This window comes from Apium graveolens, chromosome 2 (genome assembly GCF_009905375.1).
Source record: "Apium graveolens cultivar Ventura chromosome 2, ASM990537v1, whole genome shotgun sequence".
Lineage (NCBI taxonomy): Eukaryota > Viridiplantae > Streptophyta > Magnoliopsida > Apiales > Apiaceae > Apium > Apium graveolens.
Window position 1 is genome coordinate 19,014,896 of NC_133648.1, and position 23,290 is coordinate 19,038,185.

The 23,290-nt window shown below is 36.2% G+C and overlaps 3 protein-coding genes and 1 non-coding gene across 4 annotated transcripts; 3 read left to right on the plus strand and 1 right to left on the minus strand.

The window, feature by feature from the left end:
* The first annotated feature begins 367 nt into the window (after positions 1-367).
* On the plus strand, positions 368-474 carry LOC141709456 (small nucleolar RNA R71). Its single transcript, XR_012570031.1, has one exon. It is a non-coding gene; the product is annotated as a small nucleolar RNA R71 (small nucleolar RNA).
* Positions 475-5,743: 5,269 nt separating this feature from the next.
* On the plus strand, positions 5,744-8,294 carry LOC141707069 (uncharacterized). Its single transcript, XM_074510039.1, has 4 exons — positions 5,744-6,115; positions 6,421-6,579; positions 7,107-7,325; positions 7,940-8,294. Exons 1-4 carry the CDS (start codon positions 5,903-5,905, stop codon positions 8,279-8,281), a joined length of 933 nt encoding a protein of 310 aa, XP_074366140.1. The 5' UTR covers positions 5,744-5,902; the 3' UTR covers positions 8,282-8,294.
* A 3,700-nt stretch (positions 8,295-11,994) lies between these two features.
* On the plus strand, positions 11,995-18,183 carry LOC141686120 (uncharacterized). The gene is made up of 6 exons (XM_074491178.1): positions 11,995-12,208; positions 12,473-12,651; positions 13,004-13,237; positions 14,683-15,594; positions 16,084-17,651; positions 17,817-18,183. The coding sequence occupies exons 1-6, from the start codon at positions 11,995-11,997 to the stop codon at positions 18,181-18,183; spliced, it is 3,474 nt and encodes a 1,157-aa protein (XP_074347279.1).
* Positions 18,184-18,785: 602 nt separating this feature from the next.
* On the minus strand, positions 18,786-21,968 carry LOC141707070 (wall-associated receptor kinase-like 1). The gene is made up of 3 exons (XM_074510040.1): positions 21,152-21,968; positions 20,779-20,949; positions 18,786-20,432 (listed from the first exon to the last, which is right to left on the minus strand). Exons 1-3 carry the CDS (start codon positions 21,960-21,962, stop codon positions 19,237-19,239), a joined length of 2,178 nt encoding a protein of 725 aa, XP_074366141.1. The 5' UTR covers positions 21,963-21,968; the 3' UTR covers positions 18,786-19,236.
* Positions 21,969-23,290: the final 1,322 nt, after the last annotated feature.

The following is a 23,290-nucleotide window of genomic DNA, read 5'->3' on the forward strand; positions in this document are numbered from 1 at the left end:
ATTCACATACTGAACAGATTCGTTGACAAGAGAACACTGATCCGTAGCATGAGAACCTGCACAAAGCTCACAAACCATAGCTATTTGATTAACTCCATACGTAGCCAGAGAATCAACCTTCATTGATAGCGCTTGGAGCTGGGCTGCAATAGCGGTGGCTGCATCAACTTCCAGAATACCTGCGACCTTGCCTGACGTCATCCTCTGAGTTGGGTTTTGATGCTCGTTTGCAGCCATTGTCTCTATAAGATTATACGCCTCAGTATAGCTTTTAGCCCATAAGGCTCCTCCAGCTGCTGCATCGAGCATGGGCCGAGATTGGGCCCCCAAACCATTATAAAAACCAGTGATTACCATCCAATCCGGCATTCCATGATGTGGACATTTTCTCAACATTTCCTTGTAGCGTTCCCAAGCCTCGCACATAGATTCTGTAGGTTGCTGCGCAAACTGAGTAAGAGCACTCCTCATAGCAGCAGTCTTTGCCATTGGATAAAACTTCACCAGAAACTTTTGCGCAAGATCTTGCCACGTAGTGATGGACCCAGCTGGTTCAGAATGTAACCAGTCTTTAGCCTTATCCCTCAGTGAGAATGGGAAAAGCCTCAACTTGATAGCCTCATCAGTCACGCCATTATACTTAAAAGTGCTGCAGATCTCGACAAAATTCCTTATGTGCATGTTGGGGTCTTCAGTTGCCGCTCCTCCAAAAGAAACAGAATTCTGCACCATCTGAATAGTGCCCGGCTTGATTTCAAAGGTGTTAGCTTGAATAGCCGGATGAAGGATGCTTGACTGAATGTCATCAATTTTAGGCCGAGAAAAATCCATAAGAGCTGGATCAGCTTGAACAATACGATCTCCCATGTTTACTGGTTCTTTCTGCTCAGTTCCTGAATCCGAATCCTCAAAATCTAACTTCTCCAGAGTATCAAGAACTTCGTCTTTCTCCTCAGCTGTATCTAAGGTCCTCTTGCGAGCACGAGAACGAGTTTGCATAAACGCTTGCTAAAGTACCTGAAACACAACCGAAAAGAGTAATTAACTACTACGTCCTAATCACTGAGTCCTAATGACCAATGATGGTAAGTACATAAACTAAACAAATACGCCGAGTCCCCGGCAGCGGCGCCAAAAACTTGTTAGGGCGAAAACATGCACTAATATTCACGCAAGTATACGCGTTCGCAAGTAATATAGAATACTTTCTAGTTCGTTCCCTCAGAGACTCAGACTAAGTTATTGTCTAATTAAACTCACTCACCAATGTATGATTACTTCTCAATGTTAAGATAACACTTAAAATTGTTGATTAAATATTAATTATAATTAACTACTTAATTAACCACTTAACTAACACTTCAATTTATCAATAATAAAACACTCATGAGATCACAACTTCATTATTACTTCCTTCTATAGCCATTGTTATTACCTTTAGCATGTGACAGTGATGATATTAATCGAATAACACGGAACTGATAAAAGCCAACTTTCATTGTACTAATACCATTCTACCAAACATCCACAATTAAGATAGAAGTTGAATAGTCATCAATTATGTTGAGTTCCTATATGTCTACAGAAATTGACAACATAACGATTTAAGCACAAGTTATTCCTTTTGATTACATAGGGCAAATAAAACTGTTAGAGTTACCCACTAATCATGCACAACGTACATGAACCTATGCTAGCATGGCAAGTTCTAAATCTCAAGATCCACCGTCGCTTCACAAGAGATTAACACCCTATCTTATATGTTCGCGACGCACATAAGACGAATACGCACAACCAATACTAGATATCATGCAATCATCACACACTAAAGTATTAAACAATTAACTAAAGAATTTCATAATAAATCCGTTGCAACCCCATGATCACGATTAACCCATAATAGAACTTATCGCCATCATGGGTTCATATGAAATCATGATAAACAACACAAGAAAATAATAACTAAACTAATTATATTAAAACAGAGTACGTCACAAGAGTAAATAAGTCAAAGCAAGAAAACTAGCATCCAACGTTACAACGAAACAAGAATCACAAGAATATATGCTTCCTCTTCGTTGCGGTGTGCTAAATCGGTCTTCTTCCTTATCTCCTTCGCTTCTTGCGCAAAACACAATCTAAAACATAATCTCCTTTTTTTCTTCTCTGTGAAAACGTCTCAAATCTACTTATATAATAGTCCCATAAAACTTAGATTACATAGAAGTTGGAAGCCAAACAGAAGTAGAAGTCTAAAATAATTTATCCTTTTCCCCGACCCTGCGCGGCCGCTCAGCATTTCTGCGCGGGCGCGCAAGGCTACTGCGCGGCCGCTCAGCATTGCTGCGCGGGCGCGCAGGACCCTACTGGAAAAAATCCAGGTTTGCTCCGTTTCTTCGCCGTAATCTGCCCGTTCTTTTCCTCTCGCAATGGTGAACACATGCCAAGGCTTATTCTTGATGATTCCTCCTCCGAAATGCAACTAATACCCTGAAATGCATAAACACTAGAAAAACGCATCAAATACACAAAATACTTGATTTCAAGACACCAATTTAAGCCATTTTAAGACGTTCTAAGTGGTATAAAATGCCACTTATCACCTATCTTCCTGCGCTTTTTTGAAACCCCCACATGAGTATCACTAGAATAGGCCCATCCCTCAGCAACCGGATAATCCTCCTGACTGGGAGACCGTAAAGGCACGCCAATACGAGGAAATCTCTCGTAAGACCAAACCTATAACACCCAGGCACAACAAGCAATGCTCTTACTGTCCTTCTTTGCAGCAATCTCTAAACCCCGGTATGTATGAGCTAACACGGCTACACCCCAAGCATAATAAGGAATCTCCCGCATATTAATCAATGGGTGCATATACCGAACATGAACAAAAGACCGGTTGATGCTAGGGAAGAGGATACAACCCATTAAAAATAGCAAATAGGCCTTAGTATATACAACCGTGACCCTCATATTATTCTTCTCATGCTTATGTACACCATATCTCTCAAAGAACCACCCTAGCTTGATGTTATTCCGATACAAAGCCTCCTTCATCTCCTCCTCGGTCAAAGGCTCAAACCAGTTATTAACAAAATACGCAGCCTTGTTCCTCCAGTGTAATACCTACATCCTCCAGTGTAACAGTCATCTCCCCTGCCTTGTGAAGAAAGTGTTGGTCTCCGGTCTCCAACGCTCTACCAAAGCAGATATCAACCGAGTGTCAGTAGCCAAGACAACAACAGGGTCTGCAAAAATCCCAAACCCAAGCATGTGTAACAATTCCCGCTGTGGTCTCCTTAACTTCCAATCGTGTAATGACTTGTTCTCATAATAGCTCTGCAACTCCTCTCTCCCTGCACCATCCCAAACATCCTCACTAACGTGATACCGATTATCTTAAATAACATTATGCGCGTTCAGACCCGACAACATATTCCCGATATCATCAAAATTATCCATACCTGAAAATATTGTCAACATAATTCATCAATCACTACAATAAATACACCCCCACATACACAATAAAAACAATCACCACATATATAAACACCAAGTACACAATACATTTGAAATAACTACCCATAATTTGAAACACAATTATATGTTAATTACATCCATACTTTTACACTAATATAATTGGAATTTAACACAAATTTTATCATTAAATTTTTGAATTTTACACTAAATTTATCATTACAAATTCGAATTTTATCATATAACTTTATCATTAAAACTTTGAATTTTACACTAACATAACTCGAATTTAACACTAAATTTATCATTATAAATTCGAATTTTGACAAAATTATGACGAATTATCCTAAAAATTTAACACAAAAATTCGAATTATCACTAAATTAAGGGTTAATAATTTGAATTATCCTAAAAATTATCCTAAAAATTCGAATTTACTATTTAACATTAAAGTTATCCTAAAAAATTCTGATTTGACAAATTATCACGAATTATCCTAAAAAGTATCCTGAAAATTTGAATTATCACTAAAATTCTAGGGTTACTAATTCGAATTTAACACTAAATTTATCCTAAAAAAGTCATCCATATTTTTCATTACATTACAAATTCAAAATTTAAAATAAAAAAATTGAATTTAATACACAATTATTAAAAATTTGAATTAAAATTGAATTCGAATTAAAATTGTAAAAATTATTAACCAGTTCGAATTAACCCTAAAAATTATTAACCCCAATTTATTAACCCTAAAAATTGTAAAATTTCGAATTAAATCATGCTACAAATCATACGTTAATTCGAATTTAATTATATTATAATTCATACGTTAATTAACCCTACAATTTCGAATTACATACAAATAATTATATTTACAACAAAAACAAAAAAATTCAGTTTAATAAAGCAAAAAATAACAAAAGGGGATCAATTTTATACCTTAATTACGAAAAAAAGGAACGATTCAAGGATGGAATTGGTGCGATTCGCGGTTGCTGCGGTGGTTGCTGTGGTGGTTGCTGTTTATCTCCTCTCTGTGTGTCTCTGTGTCCCGTGTTTCTGTGTTGTTTGCTAGATATTTGATAAAAAAAAGAACACCAGTCGCGGAAAATTTCCGCGGTCCGTGGGACGAGGATATTTTGATCATTTCTCCGTACCACTGTATTTTACCGCGATCCCTTATATTTTTTTGTTATCAGCCGTTCGATCAGAATCTTTTTGTTGTCCAAACGTCTGGCCCCTTCAAACAAATGCAACGAGGAGGATAATTAAAATAATGAACATCCCAAGTAGGGGTGAACAGAAAAAACCGAAACCGAAAAAATAACCGAAAAAACCGATAAACCAAACCGAAAAAACCAAATCGCTAAAAAACCCGAAGAAGACCGAATTGACAAAAACCGAATTAGCAGTGCGGTTTCGGTTCCGGTTTTCAATCAAAACCGAACCGAAATTAACCGCACCGCTATATTATATATATATATAATATTATGTATATATACATGTATATATTATCATAACCCGGTTCTAATTTTTTGTTAATTAAATATTTACTTAACATTAGTATGATAAATTGTATAATATAATACCATAAATTAATTAAGATTAGTATGTAAATACTCTTAAATCATAATTTTTTTAATATGTATATAATCAATTTTATCATATGTTTTCATATATACTCTTTTTTTTCATTGTTGTGAACATATATTTTTATCATATTTCGTATCTATTATTTAAGATAATATGAATTATACATTCAAAAAATAACTTTATGAAATATATCAATTTTATTTAACGAATTCTAAAGTGACAAATCTTTGGTGATTAATGTAATATTATCATTTAACTTGATGTAATTTTTTTTTTATCATTTAATTTTATCCAACACATTACCAACAAAAAATTGTACAAAAAAAAAATGTATAAAAAATCGAATAGAAACCGAAACCGATGAATGGTTAACCGAAATCGAAAAACCGTTTTAAGCGATTTGGTGACGGTTAATAGCAATTAACCGAACCGAACCGCATGTATCGGTTTGGCTACGATTAATACTAAAAACCGCACCATGCACACCCCTAATTCCAAGAGCATCACCGAATTTACCAGCTTCAGTATTAAGTAACCCCCCCACATTTTCCAAACCCTAATTCAATTCGTTTCTCCAAACCCTAACCCATAGAATTAAGGTTTGGGGATAATTCGAGAGCAGAGCCTCAACAATTTTGTCCCACTTGGAATTAGTCATGCAATCGGACCACTTTTCGATCAAAATTATACTTTTTGAGATATAGTATTACTTAAATATTTAATTTATTAATTTCAAAATCTCAATTTTATTAAGGAAAAAGAAAAAAATACAGAGAAAAAGAGATAAACACTTGATAGGCAGGGGATACAAGGAAGAGAAGAAATAGCAATGGAAGTGGTGAATCATCTTCCATTTCCTTCTCTACTGGGTTTTAATCAATCTCATCATATTCCTAAATTTGTTTCAGTTTTTCCAAAAAAGTCACTTTTAATAACAACACTCAAATCCAACTTCTTGAATAATAGTACTAGCACAGTTTCTTCATCTCTCAAATGCTGTTGTACCACCAATCAAAATGACACCACCACTAAACCCTCTCAGGTACTTTCCACCCTCATTTACCTTATTTGTACTCTATACTGCCTCGCGTCGAGGCGATAACAGTTATTACACTCGTGTTCTCGTACTAAAACTGTTCTTCATAGAGCGCGGCCCTGAGTGTATATATGTTATAGTTTGGTCAAGTATTAGATGGTTATATTAAGATGTTTCTTTATTGACCACCCAATGCCAATGCAATAGTTTTATAAACTTCTTTAGTTATACTTATTTATTATGTTAAGTATATTTAAGCAGCAAATAACTCATCTTTTGAGTCTGGATTCTAATGCTCTATTATTTTACAGGGGTTTTCGGTTCTTAAATCGGATACACAATGTGATATCGGGAGTGTATGGAGCACTATGGGTTTATATATGTTCAGCTTTCACATTCCTTTGAGTTTTGGAGGATTGTCTATTGTTTCCCAATTATTGCATAAGTCCTCTCTTGATCACCAAACTCAGGTGCCTAATTTATTACTTTTTCGGAATTCTTTAAATATCGCAATGACACAAAATAAAGTAGAATGATGTAACTCAATTGCATTGCTGTCTTTTTTGCCGTTCTAGAATAGATTTAGGTCAAGAAATCAGTTCTTATACTGTCATGTAAAGACAGTATACATATAAGTCTTAGATACTTTTAATCTTATACGTTTTTCATATACTGTAATTTATAACACCTCAAGACCGAAACATTAATTATAAGTTGCATTGTAGAATTACACTTTTACGTTATTGCATCTAACTGCTTAATCCTTCAGTATATCTTTGCTTGATTTCCTTTACAAAATATTTGGGTATTTGGATCTCATGGTTTTATATTATCAATTTTAGGGGTAGCTGAGATGGTATTTAGGTATTGAAGCTTTGCTTTGTAAATTGTCTGTCTTATCACGAAAGAGTACAGAGTACTTTGTTGCATAGTACTTAGTCAAGCTATTTATGTTGGTTTCAGAGTCTCATACCTTCTCACTTTGGTTTTAACACAGGCAGTATCATTACTTGTATTACAAACACTGGAGCTTGTTGCGGTTTCTCTTCTATTAATGTTCTTTGCTAAGCCTTCATATAAGCTTTTTAGCCACATCGAAGCTGATACGATGGCAAATGAAAGGAATTGGTTGCTGGCATCAGTCTTTGGCTTTGGATTCCTTGTGTTCCTGGTGTTTGTAACATCATTGCTTGCTGACAGTTTGATAGGTCCCAAGGTTTTTCTTTTTCACTGTTCACCTTAAATGCCTGACTTCTATCATGAATGAGATCATCAGGCTTCAGATAACTATTTTCCTTTTTTTTGTGTTCTTGATTACATTTGCACTTGAAGTTAAAACTGGAACAGGAAGCTTTCAAGTATCCCACTTCTGTTGGGATCTCATCTTTAACATTGATATTTTGTAGTACATTTTTGTTATCAGAGTATTGCCTCTTAAAATACTAGCAGTACAAGTATCCAGGGTAGAAATTTATTATCCAAAAGTGTAAAGGTTTAGTATACAAACTTCTCCAATTTCTACGCGTACCGTTGGTAGAAGATAAGGTTATGAGAGAAGTTGCTATAGTGCTTAGCATAATGTCCTTTATGATCTACTTAAATATTGTGTTTCAAACGCTATAATACAAATGGTCAAAATGTGTATGTTTATGCATCTCTTGTTGCGTAATATAAAAGTTTATATTACTGAACTTCTTTGCACCAACTATAAAAGTGTATGTTAGAAGGATAAAGGAAAAAACTGAACCTCTTTTACTCTTATGAATGCAGAAATTTATAGCACTAATTTTATTATTTACCTGTAATATCTGCTGTTTAATCTACGTGCAGGATGTTAACAACCCTGTATTGAAGGAAATTTTATTGAGTGGTCCCATCTCTTTAGCTGCATGCTCTTTAGTGTACTGCATTATCACTCCGTTTCTGGAGGAAACTGTGTACAGAGGATTTCTGCTGAGATACCTGGCATTCACAATGGAATGGCCGCAAGCACTTCTTATAAGCTCTGCCATTTTCAGTGCAGCTCATTTATCTGGTGAGAACTTCCTACAACTATTCATCATAGGCTTAGTCCTAGGCTGCTCCTATTGTTGGACTGGAAAGTTAAGCTCTTCCATTGCCATTCATTCTATGTACAATGCCCTCACCTTATTTATAACAATTACCTCGTGAAAATTTATTAACACTGTTGTTCTTGGCTGCTCTCATTTTCAATTTTCTTTGGATTATATGCTTGAAACTACTGTTTTTAATTTTAAGAAATTTCAAGATTTGTGATTTGAGAATCTGGGCATGGCTCGAATTCTGAATTCTAATGAATTGGAGTTTGTGCAGTTGAACTCGTGCGAATCTAAACTTTTCAAAAGTACTCTTAATATTACGTGTACAGTTGTTTATGGAATTTGTGCATCTTTTTATAGTTATTATTTAGTTAGAGTTTGATAACTGTGAATGGCGGGAAGTGCGTTGCAGCTTTTAAAACTTATTTCTATTTTGAGAGAAGAATTGACAAGGAAAACTTTTGAGTTTTGAGAATGTAAGAAAATTATGAGCTTACATAAGATAATAAAAGGAAGGTGTTCTTTTGTGTAATATGTCTGGTTCCAAATCACAGAGATTTTATGTCGTATGATCATTTGAATGGCGATCTAAGTTATGCTGCCAAAGCCACACTGCTGAGACCAAATTCGTGGCAGTATAGTGATGGTGAAAATTCTTGCGTGATTCATCTAACCAAGTGCTCATACTTCTAGTTTCTTAGAAAATGATGCAAGTGATGTAAATAGTTATCTCGTGATTGTTCTTCATGCTGCAAATGCTGTGTGTTTGGGGACTGAGATTTTAAATAGGTCTGATTCAGAATGAAAGCAAAAATGAGGATGTGGTCATTCCTGGTGTCTTGCACGAAGAAGAAATTTGTGAAGACGCTTGAGGTTCATTGGCATCACTAAGCTAGATTCTAAGATGAAACAGATTTTCCAAGAGGAGTATAATATTTTCAGGTTTAGATGACCCTATTGAGTCTTTGAGCAGTCAATATGATTCTTCTGGTAAAGAAAATCTAATCTTCAAATAGTTCCAATATAAAATTGACTTTAGGGAGACATAATGATCCGCTTCTGGATTCACGAGTTATATTGAGCAAAATTTTTTGAACTGAGAAAAGAGCAGCAAGTAGCTGCAAAAAGAATGTGCGCCTTCTGTCAACACAAGGTGCTCCCTGGGAACATGAAGGCGGGTAGACATCTTTGTGCTATCAGAGATTTGAATGAGGAAAAAATGCTATGTAATCCCCAAAACAATAGTATCTCATACGAGTTGTTTTCTTTCTTTCCTCCGTAATAGACTTCTACCTGCAGGCGCCAAGAATTTTATGTATTTAATATATCCTGCCACTGGATACCTCTCTGTGAGTTAGAAATTCGTGACAATCAAATTCCTGGTTCTGAAGTAACACAAAGATGTCGGAGATAGGTTGAGGTGAAGTAAGAACTGCTGAAGGATGGTGAAGGAAAGATATAACGTATTTTGTGCAGAATACCTGTGGACGGGTATGAATATTCATGGAGTTGAACCGTAGATTCCACCTGTTTCTCTTTTAAGGTTTTCAAACTATACTTTACCCATTCTGTCTTTTCCATTTGCTTGATTTATTTTTAAATTTGAAATTTCCTACAATTATAAATTTGTAATCTTCACGAGTTTTTGAATATTTAGCTCAAGTCCTATGTTTCAAGTCTTTTTTCAATGCTTAAGTGAAAAACAAAATTAGCAGATAGAGCATTAATAAAAAGCCCTAAAGAGTTGCAGAATTGCTCAGCAGGCTTTAGGTTTCCCATCCCACTCAAAACAAGCAATTTAGGTTCAAAGAAACGTTCTTCGTAATATAATATTATAACTCACCTTTCATATATGTGTGTGTGCGTACACGGTACACACCAAGATGCTTTAGTGTTAATGTCAGACCAAATAAATCATAGCTTTGTTGATAACCATTGTGACTTCTTTGATTATAGGAAGATATTTTATCACTAGAGTTGCTGCGCTTTTGTAGGGTTGATGGTTAGAGTGTTGATGGTTAGAGTTTGAAGTGTTCCAACGGTGGGCATAAGCAGGAAGCTTGAATTATGTTTTTCGTTGAGAAATTGAAGCAACTAGTTGTACAAAGTACACAGTTGTTTTGAAATGTTTATAGAAGTTGGAGTTGATTGGTTCTAGATTTTTTTTATACAATCTCATAATTAGTAATTCATGTTTTACATGTAGTTAACGTACTTTTAATGGTTGGCAATACCGGAAAATGAATACCTGAACCCGATCTATCGGATTTCGGATCAGATTCGGGTATACTCGAAACCCGAATTTTTTTGAATTGGATACCCGAAATCCGAACCCGAACCCAACCCGAAATCTTAAAATTTGTATAATTATTGATATTGTAAGTGCTTGGGATCGAACACGCGACTTGTAGGAAAAGAGTTTTAATGTGTCATCTTCAACCACTCCACCACATTATTAATTGTGTTATTAAAGGTATAGCTAATATTTAAAAAATCAACTTAATTGATACCCAGTTTTTTAGATTTATTACTAATAGATGTTTTGTTAACCTTATAAACCTTATCACCCGTTTAAATGATTGAATTATTATATTTTATTAAACTTTATAATTAGTTAATTTTTAACATAAATATAAAAATATATGTTCTAAAAATTATATAATAATATGTATAATGTATATTATAATATAGATATATTATATGATATTATAATGTGTAATATATAAAATTCTAATATTTTATATATATATTTGATATATATATAATAATTCGGGTTTTTTTCGGATTTCGGGTTCGGATCGGGTTCAAATAGAGTTTCGGATTTCGGATCGGGTTTCGGATCAGTATACCTAATATCCAAATCCAAATCCAAAAATTTTCGGTTTTAAAAATTAAATCTATATCCAAATCCAAAATTTCGGGTTTCGGATCGGGTATCGGTCGGATCGGATTATTTTGCCATCCCTATACATATTCCTAAATTATTCAGTATGTTTGTACAGCTTCTGTAGATCCTTAAAACTGTATATTTGATCAAGCATGCACTTTGCTTGATCAGCTTAACCATTCTCAACCTTTATGCCTGTGCAGGCAACTGTGATCTGTTGTGACTGTGACCCAGAAAACATTATTATACCAGTGGCACCGATGAATGCTGACACTTGGATGCTATATATGTTAAAATAGTTATTAGTGCAAAGTATGTCTGAGGTTGACATCAATACGTACATCTGGTTATGAGATGGTATTCACTGTCATCTATGCATATAGATAAGAGGTAAACTCTGAACATTTCCACAATCCTTATAGTTTTGAACTTTATGTGGAAAGCTCTGGCTTTTGCTTCCCGTGCAGTCCCAAACCAATCATCCACGTCCCCGTATCACGAGACCGATACATACCCGGGAAAAGGATGTTGGCTAGGGCCGCACTAATTAATGATATGAACTCGCACAGATTTGGTAGTCTAAATTAAAAAAAAAAATCATTGTTTAGAAGAAATTAAATGCGTTGAGGTAGAATATTGAAGTGAATTTGGTTTTATGAATAGAGGTGCAAAATATAGAGGAAGATTAAAAGGGCTTACTATAGTGTGTAGACTGAACAATTTGCTTGCCGGCAGGATCACGAGCTGATAGAATGTTTGACATTAAATTTCAACTTAATAAAATATTCAATTTGTTATTATTATAAGTCCATTACCATATCCCAGTTCGAAAGCCGGCTTGGCCTTTTATGCGTGGAATATACAGCAGGACAAAATTTCCCAAGAGCTGAAACTATAAATAGGCTGCCAAAATACATGAAGATCGATTAAAGCAGAACATGGGTTTTCTTCAGCAACTCAAGAGCTTCATGATCTACCTTGTCTTGGTCATGGCCATGCTTCTTTCTGTCTTGGAAGGATCGCTTGCTCGACCAATTCTTGATGAAACAAAAGGGAGAAGGATGATTGAGACTTCAGATTGGGTGAGATCAAGTGAGCTGTTGGGAATGCTACCGAAAGGTGTTCCGGTTCCTCCATCTGGACCTAGTCCAGGCATCATCAACTGATTATTCATCCAACTTTGTCATCAACACCAGAATATTCAATTTCATTTGTTTCTTATTTACATATATTATTAGCATCTCCGTATCAGTCGGCTGTGGCAGGAAGAACAGCGGAATCTTCTCCCTCACAGTGCTATAACCCTACCAGCATTTAAAAATACAAACCTTATGACAAGTAAAGCCACAAAATTGGTATATAGCTATAGTATGAAGTGGCGTTGTTGCGACTGCAAATTGTTTTATGTCTTCGTAGAGGGTGCTAGGCCAGAGTTTAAGAAGGAGTTACCACATGAGCAAATCAATTTAGCTGACTGGTCTTTAAATTGTTATCAGAATGGCTGTCTTAGGAAAATAGTGGATACAAATTTAACTGATGAGATTGCAGTAGAGAGTCTAAACAAGTATGGTGAGTTGGCATTTAACTGCCTGGGAGTAAGTTCAAATGCATAGCTATATTTTGTTTTATACTCATAATATGAGACTATACTTTTAATATGAGACTAAAATTATAAAATTATACTTCAATGCATAGCTATAAATGGATGGATAAATGCATAAAGGGATACTTTGTCCTATATATAAGATCACGATTACTATAACCATTCTTGCCATATCATCAAATATAACTAATAATGGAGTGTATAGAAGTCCACTTTAAATTAAAGTGAATGAGTTGGACTAATTGTTAGTTACATATGAAAATTTTCAGTTATAAAACTGAACTAGTATTGGAGTGCAAGAATTATTTTAGCACGAAAAAACACATTTTAGTGCCAAATTATAGAAATGGCTGAAGTCATTTTACATTAGCATTGGACTTGCTCAAAGGAAACATGCAATTGATAGGCCTAACATGAGCGGTGTTGTTTCAACCCTTAAATTTGCATCGAAGCTTCAAGAGTCTCATGAAAATTTGGACCACGATCTCTTCTTAAATGTGGTCGAAGCTGTAAGTGGTAGCAGGGGATTTAAACCTAGACCTGGAAGTGGTAGGATCCGAAGTATGGTAGAATGTGAGGTTAATACATAACTCACTCTTAAATTTTTTATTCAATTTAAAATATTTTTTGAATCTTTGGGGTTCTTGAAATGGATTTGTGTTCTTGAACATGAATAGTTCGGGTATAAAAATAAATGAACCAAGATTTCCCAAGACATATATTCGTATATAAACCTTGAAGAGCTCGCTACACCAGGTGATAATCAACCAGATATCGAGGACAATTCGTTCTTGGTACCACAAAGAAGTACAAGTTAAATCCTAAACAAGTTCTAGTAGTATTTATTTTGTTCAAGGGATTTTTCTACCAGAGAGATTTTGCAATTGTCGTCCTTAGAATATAATAAAGGAAATACAACAAGAAGAAATCCACCTGTTAATGGTCCCGATCCCTATCTCCTAAACAGCTGGAGTAATAGCCAAACTGTTATGGCCAAAACATGCTGCCTTATTTTGAACCTCTACTCATGTATTGCAAACTCGTTGTATTCAACACATCAACATTATGAGAACTCAATGATTAAAAAATATTCAGATCCACATTTGCTTTTGTGCCAAATACTATAATTGTCTTTATGGTATCAGAGCCTCACATCTGCAAATCTGGAATGAATTGTTAAAACACAACACCTTTTAAGATCCCATAACAGATCTTGTTTCTTAAAGAGTTCTATTTAAATATCAAAATCAGATCTTCCTTTTTTCAAAAATGGCAGCTGGACGTATAACGTACCAAGACATGCTAAACCCAATATTCCTACACCCATCTGATACTCCGACATCTATTCAAGTCAAGTCGACAAGCTATAGGGATCTGCTGATTACAGAATATGGTAATAGCCTGGATAACTAATAACTTGTCTCCTTCCATTAACAAGTCTATTATGTTTATGACTAGTGCTAGAGATATTTGGTCTAACCTTGAGGAACACTTCTCTGTTGCCAATGGATCGAGAAAATACAAACTGAATCGAGATCTGTATGGACTCAAACAAAATTCTTTGTCTATCAATGACTATTACACCTCTATGAAAGTATGGTGGGAGGAATTAGATGTAATGAATATTTTAATCATCTTAACCACCACCACTGATGAAACCAGAACCCTACTAAAAACCATTCACCAACAAAAAGAGGAAACAAAACTATTTCAATTCCTAAATGGACTAAATGAAACCTACAACCCTCTAAGAAGCCACCTGTTAATGCAGAACCCTCTACCCTCAGTTGAGAGTGCTTCCTCCACTTTATAACAAGAGGAAGCACATAGAGAATTGCTAATCCTAAACAGTGACACTTCTGAAACAGCTGCTATGTTTAGCAGGGCAAATCTTGATAAAACCATAATATGCACTGCCTGTGGGATGAAGGGCCATTGAGGAGACAAGTGCTGGACTATTGTCGGCTACCCCAAATGACACCCAAAAAATCTACAAAACCTATCCACCTCTAAATCCAAACAGTTCAATAACATTAGATGGAATTCAAACCAAATAAATAACCAAAAACTGGCTGCAAATGTGCAAACATCAAACAGTGAATGTGCTGGTTTCAGTCCTCAGCAATTGGAACAGTTAGCCAAAATGATGCCTCAACTTATGCAGCAAGCTAAAGGGTCTGAAACAGATGAAGAGATTGACTACCATTTCTCTGGGATGGTGCACTGCAACACTGTGACAGCCCTGAGCAATGACTGGATTATTGACTCAGGAACGTTAAATAATATGACACACTGCCTTCAGAATCTGTCAAAAACCTCACTTGTTAGCAGTCAGACAACCATCAACCTTCCAAATGGAGACCAGGAAAAAATCACTCATTTTGGAGAAGTAAATCTGGATAATGGAATGAAATTGAAAGGGGTTTTATGCGTTCCTCACTTCAAACACAACCTCCTTTCAGTTCAAAGATTGGTGAAAGACAGTAAAGTGCAAGTTATCTTCCAGACGTCTCACTGCATTATTTTGGATTCTGACAGTAAGAAGGTCCAAGGCATTGGAAGAGCCATAAATGGGCTATATTATCTGATAAACCACTTTGCCCAGGCTGTACCTGCAAAATGGCTTCGTAATGGAAATGTGAATTCTGGTAATGTACCCACAACAAACTCTGCGGTCAATAACTCTAGTCAAAGCTCAGTGATTGAAAGAAATAGCTTGGAACTGTGGCACAACAGGCTTGGCCATGCTCCAGTTGAAAAGATTAAACAGATTAAAGCTATTACTGCAATTGGTGCTCATCAAAATAAGGTGTGTGTTACATGTCCTTTATCTAAGTTCACTAAACTGCCATTTAGTTTAAGTGATTCTCATGCTACTGCCAAGTTTGATCTTATACATATATATATCTGGGGCCCTACAAAGTATGCACTAAGGGTAAATATAGGTATTTCCTAACGATAGTAGATGACTATAGTAGGAATACTTGGATATATTTGCTAGAACATAAATCTAAAAGTCTTGCTACCCTGGAGACATTCCTGAAGTATGTGCACACACACTTTCACACCACTATTAAAACAATTAGGTCAGATAATTCCCTTGAGTTTAACACAAGTTTGTGTAAGATATTCATTGCCAAAAATGGAGTAAAACACCAGACATCTCGTGTTCAAAGACCACAACAAAATGCCCGTGTAGAAAGAAAACACAGGCATATCCTAGAAGTGGCCAGAGCTCTCAGGTTTCAAGCTGGCCTGCCTTTATCTTTTTGGGGAGATTGTGTGCTCACTGCTGTTCACCTATTAAACAAACTACCAACAACTGTATTGGAAAACAAAACACCCTATGAGACTTTATACAAAGAACCTGCTGAATATGATCATTTGAGAGTATTTGGTTGCCTGAGTTTTGCTTACAATCCAGCCTTCCCTTCAGACAAATTCTCCCCTAGAGGAGTTCCCTGTGTGTTCTTGGGATACCCTGAGTCAAAAGGGTTATAGGTTGTACAATCTACTGAACAAACAAAACTTTGTGTCCAGAGATGTAACCTTCAAAGAACAGATCTTCCCCTTCAACAATAACTCCATAGAAAAATACATGTTACCTCTGCCTCAAATAACAAACAAACAACCACCTGATATCCACTCTACATACATGATTTTCCCTATATTACCTGAACCAAGCGAGTCTGATCCCTTAAATCAGCCTTCAACCATTGAAATTGACAATGCAACTACCAACACCTCAGATAATCAGGAACCAATTACAGAATCTCAAGCAAGCCAACCAGTCAGGAGATCCTCCAGACAACATAAACCCCCTGTCAGGTATCAAGGCTACATTAACAAACCTCTTTATGCACCTCAAATCACCAACCTAGCTTACACATCTGTCGAACCTGAATTTACTTGCTTGCTTGTTGAGTTAAACAAATCAGCAGATCCTGTGATATTTAAAGAAGCTGTCAAGCATGAATGCTGGATCAATGCTATGAACAGTGAATTGGAAGCTCTGGAACTGAATGACACATGGGAAGTGACAACTCTACCACCTAGTAAAATAACAATAGGGTGTAAGTGGATTTACAAAACCAAATATCTGCCAGATGGTAAGATAGAGAGACACAAGTCTAGATTGGTTGCTCTTGGGTACAAACAAAAATATGGAGAAGACTATTTTAAAACCTATGCACTAGTGGCCAAGATGACCACTGTGAGAGCTCTACTTGCTGTAGCTGCCATGGAGGATTGGATCACATTACAAATGGATGTGTCCAATGCCTTTCTTCATGGGGAATTGAATGAAACTATATACATGAAAATGCCTCAAGGCTACTTCTACAAAGGCTGTAGAATTAACTCTCAGTCAATAGCCACCTTGAATGCTGAAAATAACAATCTGGTGTGTAGACTGAAGAAGTCTCTCTATGGCTTAAAACAATCACCACGGCTATGGTTCCATAAACTCTCTCAAACCTTGCTCAACCTGGGTTACATTCAATCAAAATCTGATCACAGTCTTTTTGTATTTCACACAGAGTCTAAAATCACACTTGTACTTGTTTATGTGGATGATTTATTGATCTGCGGAAACTGTGATGCACAGATAAATTACCTGAAGCAGATGTTGTCCAGCTCATTTCACATGAAGGATCTTGGACCAGTTCACTACTTCTTGGTAATTGAAATTGACAGGTCCAAAGTTGGATTCTTCTTGTCCCAGAAAAAATATACTGCTGATATTTTACAGAAATTTGGAATGACTATTTCAAAGCCTCTGCAGTTGCCTCCGGATAGTCACCTGAAACTTACACCAGACAAAGGGGACTTGCTTCCTGATCTAATTATTTACCAGAGATTATTAGGCAAACTCATATATGACCATCACCAGGCCAGATATATTGTTCTCAGTTTAACTGTTAACACAGTTCATGCAAGCTCCCACAACTGTACATATGCAAACTGCAAGGAGAATGCTGAGATATTTAGTTGGTACCCCTGATCAAGGTCTGCTACTGGCATCATCCTCATCTGCACAGCTTACAGCTTACTGTGACAGTGACTGGGCTAGTTGCCCAATCACAAGAAGATCTACTACAGGATATTGCATAATTCTTGGTCAGTCTCCTGTCTTGTGAAGCAACATGTTGTTGTCAGGTCATCAGCAGAAGCAGAATACCGTGCCATGGTACTAACAACATGTGAGGTAACCAGGCTAACCGCTTTACTGAAAGACTTGGGACTGAAGAACCTTCCACCAGCAGTGCTGAAATGTGACAATCAAGCAGTCATAGTCATAGCAACAAATCATGTTTCTCATGAACGAATGAAGCATGTAGAGATTGACTGTCACTATGTCAGAGATCAGCTAAAAGCAGGACTAATCAATACAGCAAAAGTGTCTTCCTCAGAGCAAATTGCAGATATCATGACAAAGCCCCTTCCTGTGAAGCTTTATACTGATCATTGCAACAAGCTGGGAGCTTCACTAGCAAGTTTCACTCACCAGCTTGAAGGGGAGTAATAAAGGAAATACAACTAGAAATCCACCTGTTAATGGTCCCTATCTCCAAGACAGCTGGAGTAATAGCCAAACTGTTATGACCCAGACAAGTAGTCTGTTATCTTATTTTGCCTAATAGCACCCTATGTTTTGTCTGCCTTATTTTGAACCTCTACTTATTTACTGCAAACTCGTTGTATTCGAACACATCAAGAGAACTCAATGATTAAGAAACATTCGGATGCACATTTGCTTTTGTGCCAAATACTATAATTGTCTTTAGAATATTATACGGTTTGTTTCGTTCAATTATCAAAACTCTCCTATCAGAAGTATAAGTGTATATGTATTTGTTTCTTTCCTTCTCTGTATATCTCTCTCAATGTGTTCTTCACTCTATATCTTTCGGTTGTCAGATTCTGTTTTACAAGACTTCATCTAATATATTAATTCTTTAAATTTGTCTCATAGAAGATGTTGATTATTTATAGTTCATGTTCGGGCGTTGAGTTATCATTCATATATCACAAATAAGTCTTTCATTACATTCTACCTTTTAGAAAGCGTGTTCAGTTATATTTTGAATCCCAATACCCTTTATGATTGATAGAAAATGGACAAGAGAGAATACAAAAAATAGAGCTGTAGATTGATAGAAAATGGAAAAAAGGAGAATTAAAAAAAAAAATAGAGCTATATATTTGTGGGCATGCATGTATTTGATGGTAGCTTGATAAAAGAGGAGAAGAGTACAAAGTGAGACGATAACTTTTTCAGGTGTCATATTGCTCCCAGTGACCCGGAAGCTGAAACAAGAACACTTTCATTACGATTGCAATTGTGATTTGATGGGTTTGTAAGATTTTTGGTGGTGATTTTGGTGGTGTGATGATGAGAATTTATAGTGAGTTTATTGAGAAAAAGATGGTTATCAGAATCCATACACCTCTCCTCTGTGTTCAAGATCAATCACTTCTCCTGCGTTTTAGCATCACTATATGGGTGAAAAAATCTAAATTTTGATTTTAGGGAGAACACTTGTCCACGGGTGCCCCTTAGTAGATCCGCCCCTGACTATTCTGTAATAAGAGGCTCGGTATCAACCCTGAGACTTTTATATGTAGAGGTTGATGTAGAACTTAAACTTCTGTCCCACACCTTGTTAAGTTCAGCTACTGAATATTCAACATCTTCGTAATTCTGTTGAGCAGCAGCTGATCTATCTGACATTCTAATACTTTCTAGTTCTGTTGCAACTTGTTTCATTGTAGGCCTTCTACTACCCTTCAAGTGCAAGCATCTATATGCAAGTTTAGCAAATGCCATGAATTCTTCTTTTCTACCATCATCTGCTATTTGCACATCAATAATATCCATTACTCGATTTTCTTCCATTGCGGACATAAAATATGTTACTAAACTTCGTCCTTCGTCATCAGGTCTAGGTGCCAAGATCGGTTTTTGGCCTGTCAAGAGCTCAACAAGAACTACCCCAAAGCTATAAACATCACTTTTATCGGTATACTGGCTTGATCGGAAGTATTCAGGATCAAAGTAACCGAATGTACCCTGTACTCTTTTTGTTGTCACGTGGGATTGATCGATAGAAACTGATCTTGAAGTTCCAAAGTCTGCTACTTTTGCTCTGTACTTTTCATCTAAAAGTATGTTTGAAGACTTGATATCTCGATGATATACCGGAATAGCTGCAGCAGAGTGTAGATAGGAAAGTGCTCCTGCAACTTCTGTGGCCACACGGAGACGAACATCCCAGGTAAGTGGTAAGTCTTCATTGTGGTCATGGATATACTCAAAAAGTGTTCCATTAGGTATGAACTCATAAACCAGTAGAGGCACCTCTGTCTCCAGGCAACATCCATGTAGCCTTACAACATTCCTGTGGTTTATTTGTGATAGAATAATAATCTCATTAACAAATTGTGTGAGTTTGCTATCATCTTCGATCTTTGATTTTTTCACTGCTACAATGCTTCCATCTGTCAACATCCCTTTATAGACGGTACCTTGTCCTCCTTGTCCAAGAATTCGATTCATGTTATAGTGGTTGGTTGCTTTCTCCAGCTCCTTTGAACTAAATAATTTGGTTGTCTCAACATTACTTTCACTATAAGACACTTGTTGATGTAATAGCAGGCCACCATTTCTCTTAAAAAACTTCTCCTTGAGTTTGCGTTTATTTCTTTGTTTTATTACCTTGTACAAAAACATAGGTACCAAAACCAATACCACCCCTAGACTGGTAAAAATAACTGCAAGACCAATCGTAATGAAAGAGGTGAGTTACTTAGCATATGTAGAAAAGTATGCAGATGTTTAAAACTTCAAGTTATCCTACATGAAAATAGGTTAGTCCTTGGACATTTAGCTTATATAGTCCTATATTCTCAAGAGTTAAAACTGACAATTATATGAACTGGAGTCTGGACATCTCTACTTCGTGCATAAGTTCATTTTTGAATGGCTTACAAGGTTACAACAAGTTTTATGTGAATCATGTTGGTTATATTTAAAGGACACCGCACTACTGAAATTACTCAATAATCTGAATACTAATTGAAATCATGAACTACTCCAAAAAATTGTTTGAGCGTTTACCTAGGAGTGATGGAGAAAATTTACTGTAACCGTAAGGGTCTGTTGTCTTCATGCACTTGTATTCTCCATCACGTACCCATTTATCTACGCATGAGCAAGTGTAGCTTCCTGGGGTATTGGTACAAATCTGCTGACATCTGTTGAAATTGTTCCTTGCACACTCATTGATATCTGATAAAAAATAAATTGTCAAATGTAAGTGTTTTATGTGCGAGTGAATTGCATCCTCGCTGAACAATTAATTGAAGTTAGTACTAATCAAGTGCATTATTCTTCATTTTAAGAAGCTCTAGTATTAAGTTACCTATGCATGTAATAATAAAAGTATACAACACAACATGCGAATTTTATCAAATTTATTGCAGAATCTTACCTTGACATCCGTCCAGCAAATAAGGATTTCCTTCATAGCCTTCACGACAAGAGCACAAGTCTTGTTCAGTACAAATAGTGTTTCTTCCACACACAGAGCTATTTGTGGAGGAATTGACTAGTCCGAATGAGTGACAGGACCCGGATGGTCTCCAATCCAGCACAGCCGGAACTTGTTCCATATCTGTCACATCATAGACATCTGTTCTGCTCCCAAACCAATTCTGATCTACTACAAATACAAAGCCACATCCGTTCTTTCCGTTTATGCTATTTAAAGATGCATTGATGAACTTTGATGATGGGGGGATTCTTGTTTGGCAGCAGGACCCGAAGCAACTATTGTTTCTTATTATAGAGCTAATATTGCAAAATGTCATGCACCCCCCAACACTTAAGCCTTCTTGAGATATTACAGCAATTGTTTCACATCCTATGGCAGTGAGTCGATTTTGAGTGTCTGAAAATGTAAACGGGTGGGATAACATCAATTGTTGATCATTAGTTCTTTTCTCGCAATTTGTGAAGACTGGAGTGTTCACTTGAATCGTGCCTGCTTTTAGAGATATATCCAGCACCTGTATCTTAATGTTATCACTGAGAAAAGCTTTTGGTGGATTAATAGAGTTGTTGCAAAATATTGTGAAAGTCTGGTTTGCTGCACAATCGGCTCCAATTCCAAACGGATAAGCAATTGTAAGGTTGCCACATTTCTGTGAACATCCAGGCTTTGCTAGAGAACTTTTTTGTGCAGATGCTTCATGTATAAACAGTAATACTAGCGTCATCTGCAGCACCAATTGTATAGCCATCTCCACTATTTTGTTATCGGTGAATTTCTTTGTTCATTCAATTGTCACATAGACTTATAGCAGATTATAAATTACTCATCCTAGTTGATTGACCATTTCCAAGTAATCTTGTCAAAAAGAAAAGACCATTTCAAAGTACGCCAACTCTTACCATATTCAGGTCTGCACTTGACTAGCTATTAGAAAATTATGTCACCATAGATTCACAGGAAAATGAAGTGTTTTCTAGAGTCACTGGTTACCTCCTACTCCCTCTCCCTCCATAGTTTTCATTTGATGCGTTGACTTTTGCATAAGCAGGAAGCTTGAATTATGTTTTTCGTTGAGAAATCGAAGCAACTAGTTGTACAAAGTGCACAGTTGTTTTGAAATGTGTATAGAAGTTGGAGTTGATTGGTTCTAGATTTTTTTATACAATCTCATAATTAGTAATTCATGTTTTACATGTAGTTAACATACTTTTAATGGTTGGCTGATAGTATGTCATCTTCTAGTTCAGTTACATATTCCTAAATTATTCAGCATGTTTGTACAGCTTCTGTAGATCCTTAAAACTGTATATTTGATCAAGCATGCACTTTGCTTGATCAGCTTAACCATTCTCAACCTTTATGCCTGTGCAGGCAACTGTGATCTGTTGTGACTGTGACCCAGAAAATATTATTATACCAGTGGCACCGATGAATGCTGACACTTGGATGCTATATATGTTAAAATAGTTATTAGTGCAAAGTATGTCTGAGGTTGACATCAATACGTACATCTGGTTATGAGATGGTATTCACTGTCATCTATGCATATATGTAAGAATTTATGATATGAATCCGCACAGATTTGGTAGTCTAAATTAAAAAAAAAAATCATTGTTTAGAAGAATTTATGTGTGTTGAGGTAGAATATTGAAGTGAATTTGGTTTTCTGAATAGAGGTGCAAAATATAGAGGAAGATTAAAAGGGCTTACTATAGTGTGTAGACTGAACAATTTGCTTGCCGGCAGGATCACGAGCTGATAGAATGTTTGACATTAAATTTCAACTTAATAAAATATTCAATTTGTTATTATTATAAGTCCATTACCATATCCCAGTTCGAAAGCCGGCTTGGCCTTTTATGCGTGGAATATACAGCAGGACAAAATTTCCCAAGAGCTGAAACTATAAATAGGCTGCCAAAATACATGAAGATCGATTAAAGCAGAACATGGGTTTTCTTCAGCAACTCAAGAGCTTCATGATCTACCTTGTCTTGGTCATGGCCATGCTTCTTTCTGTCTTGGAAGGATCGCTTGCTCGACCAATTCTTGATGAAACAAAAGGGAGAAGGATGA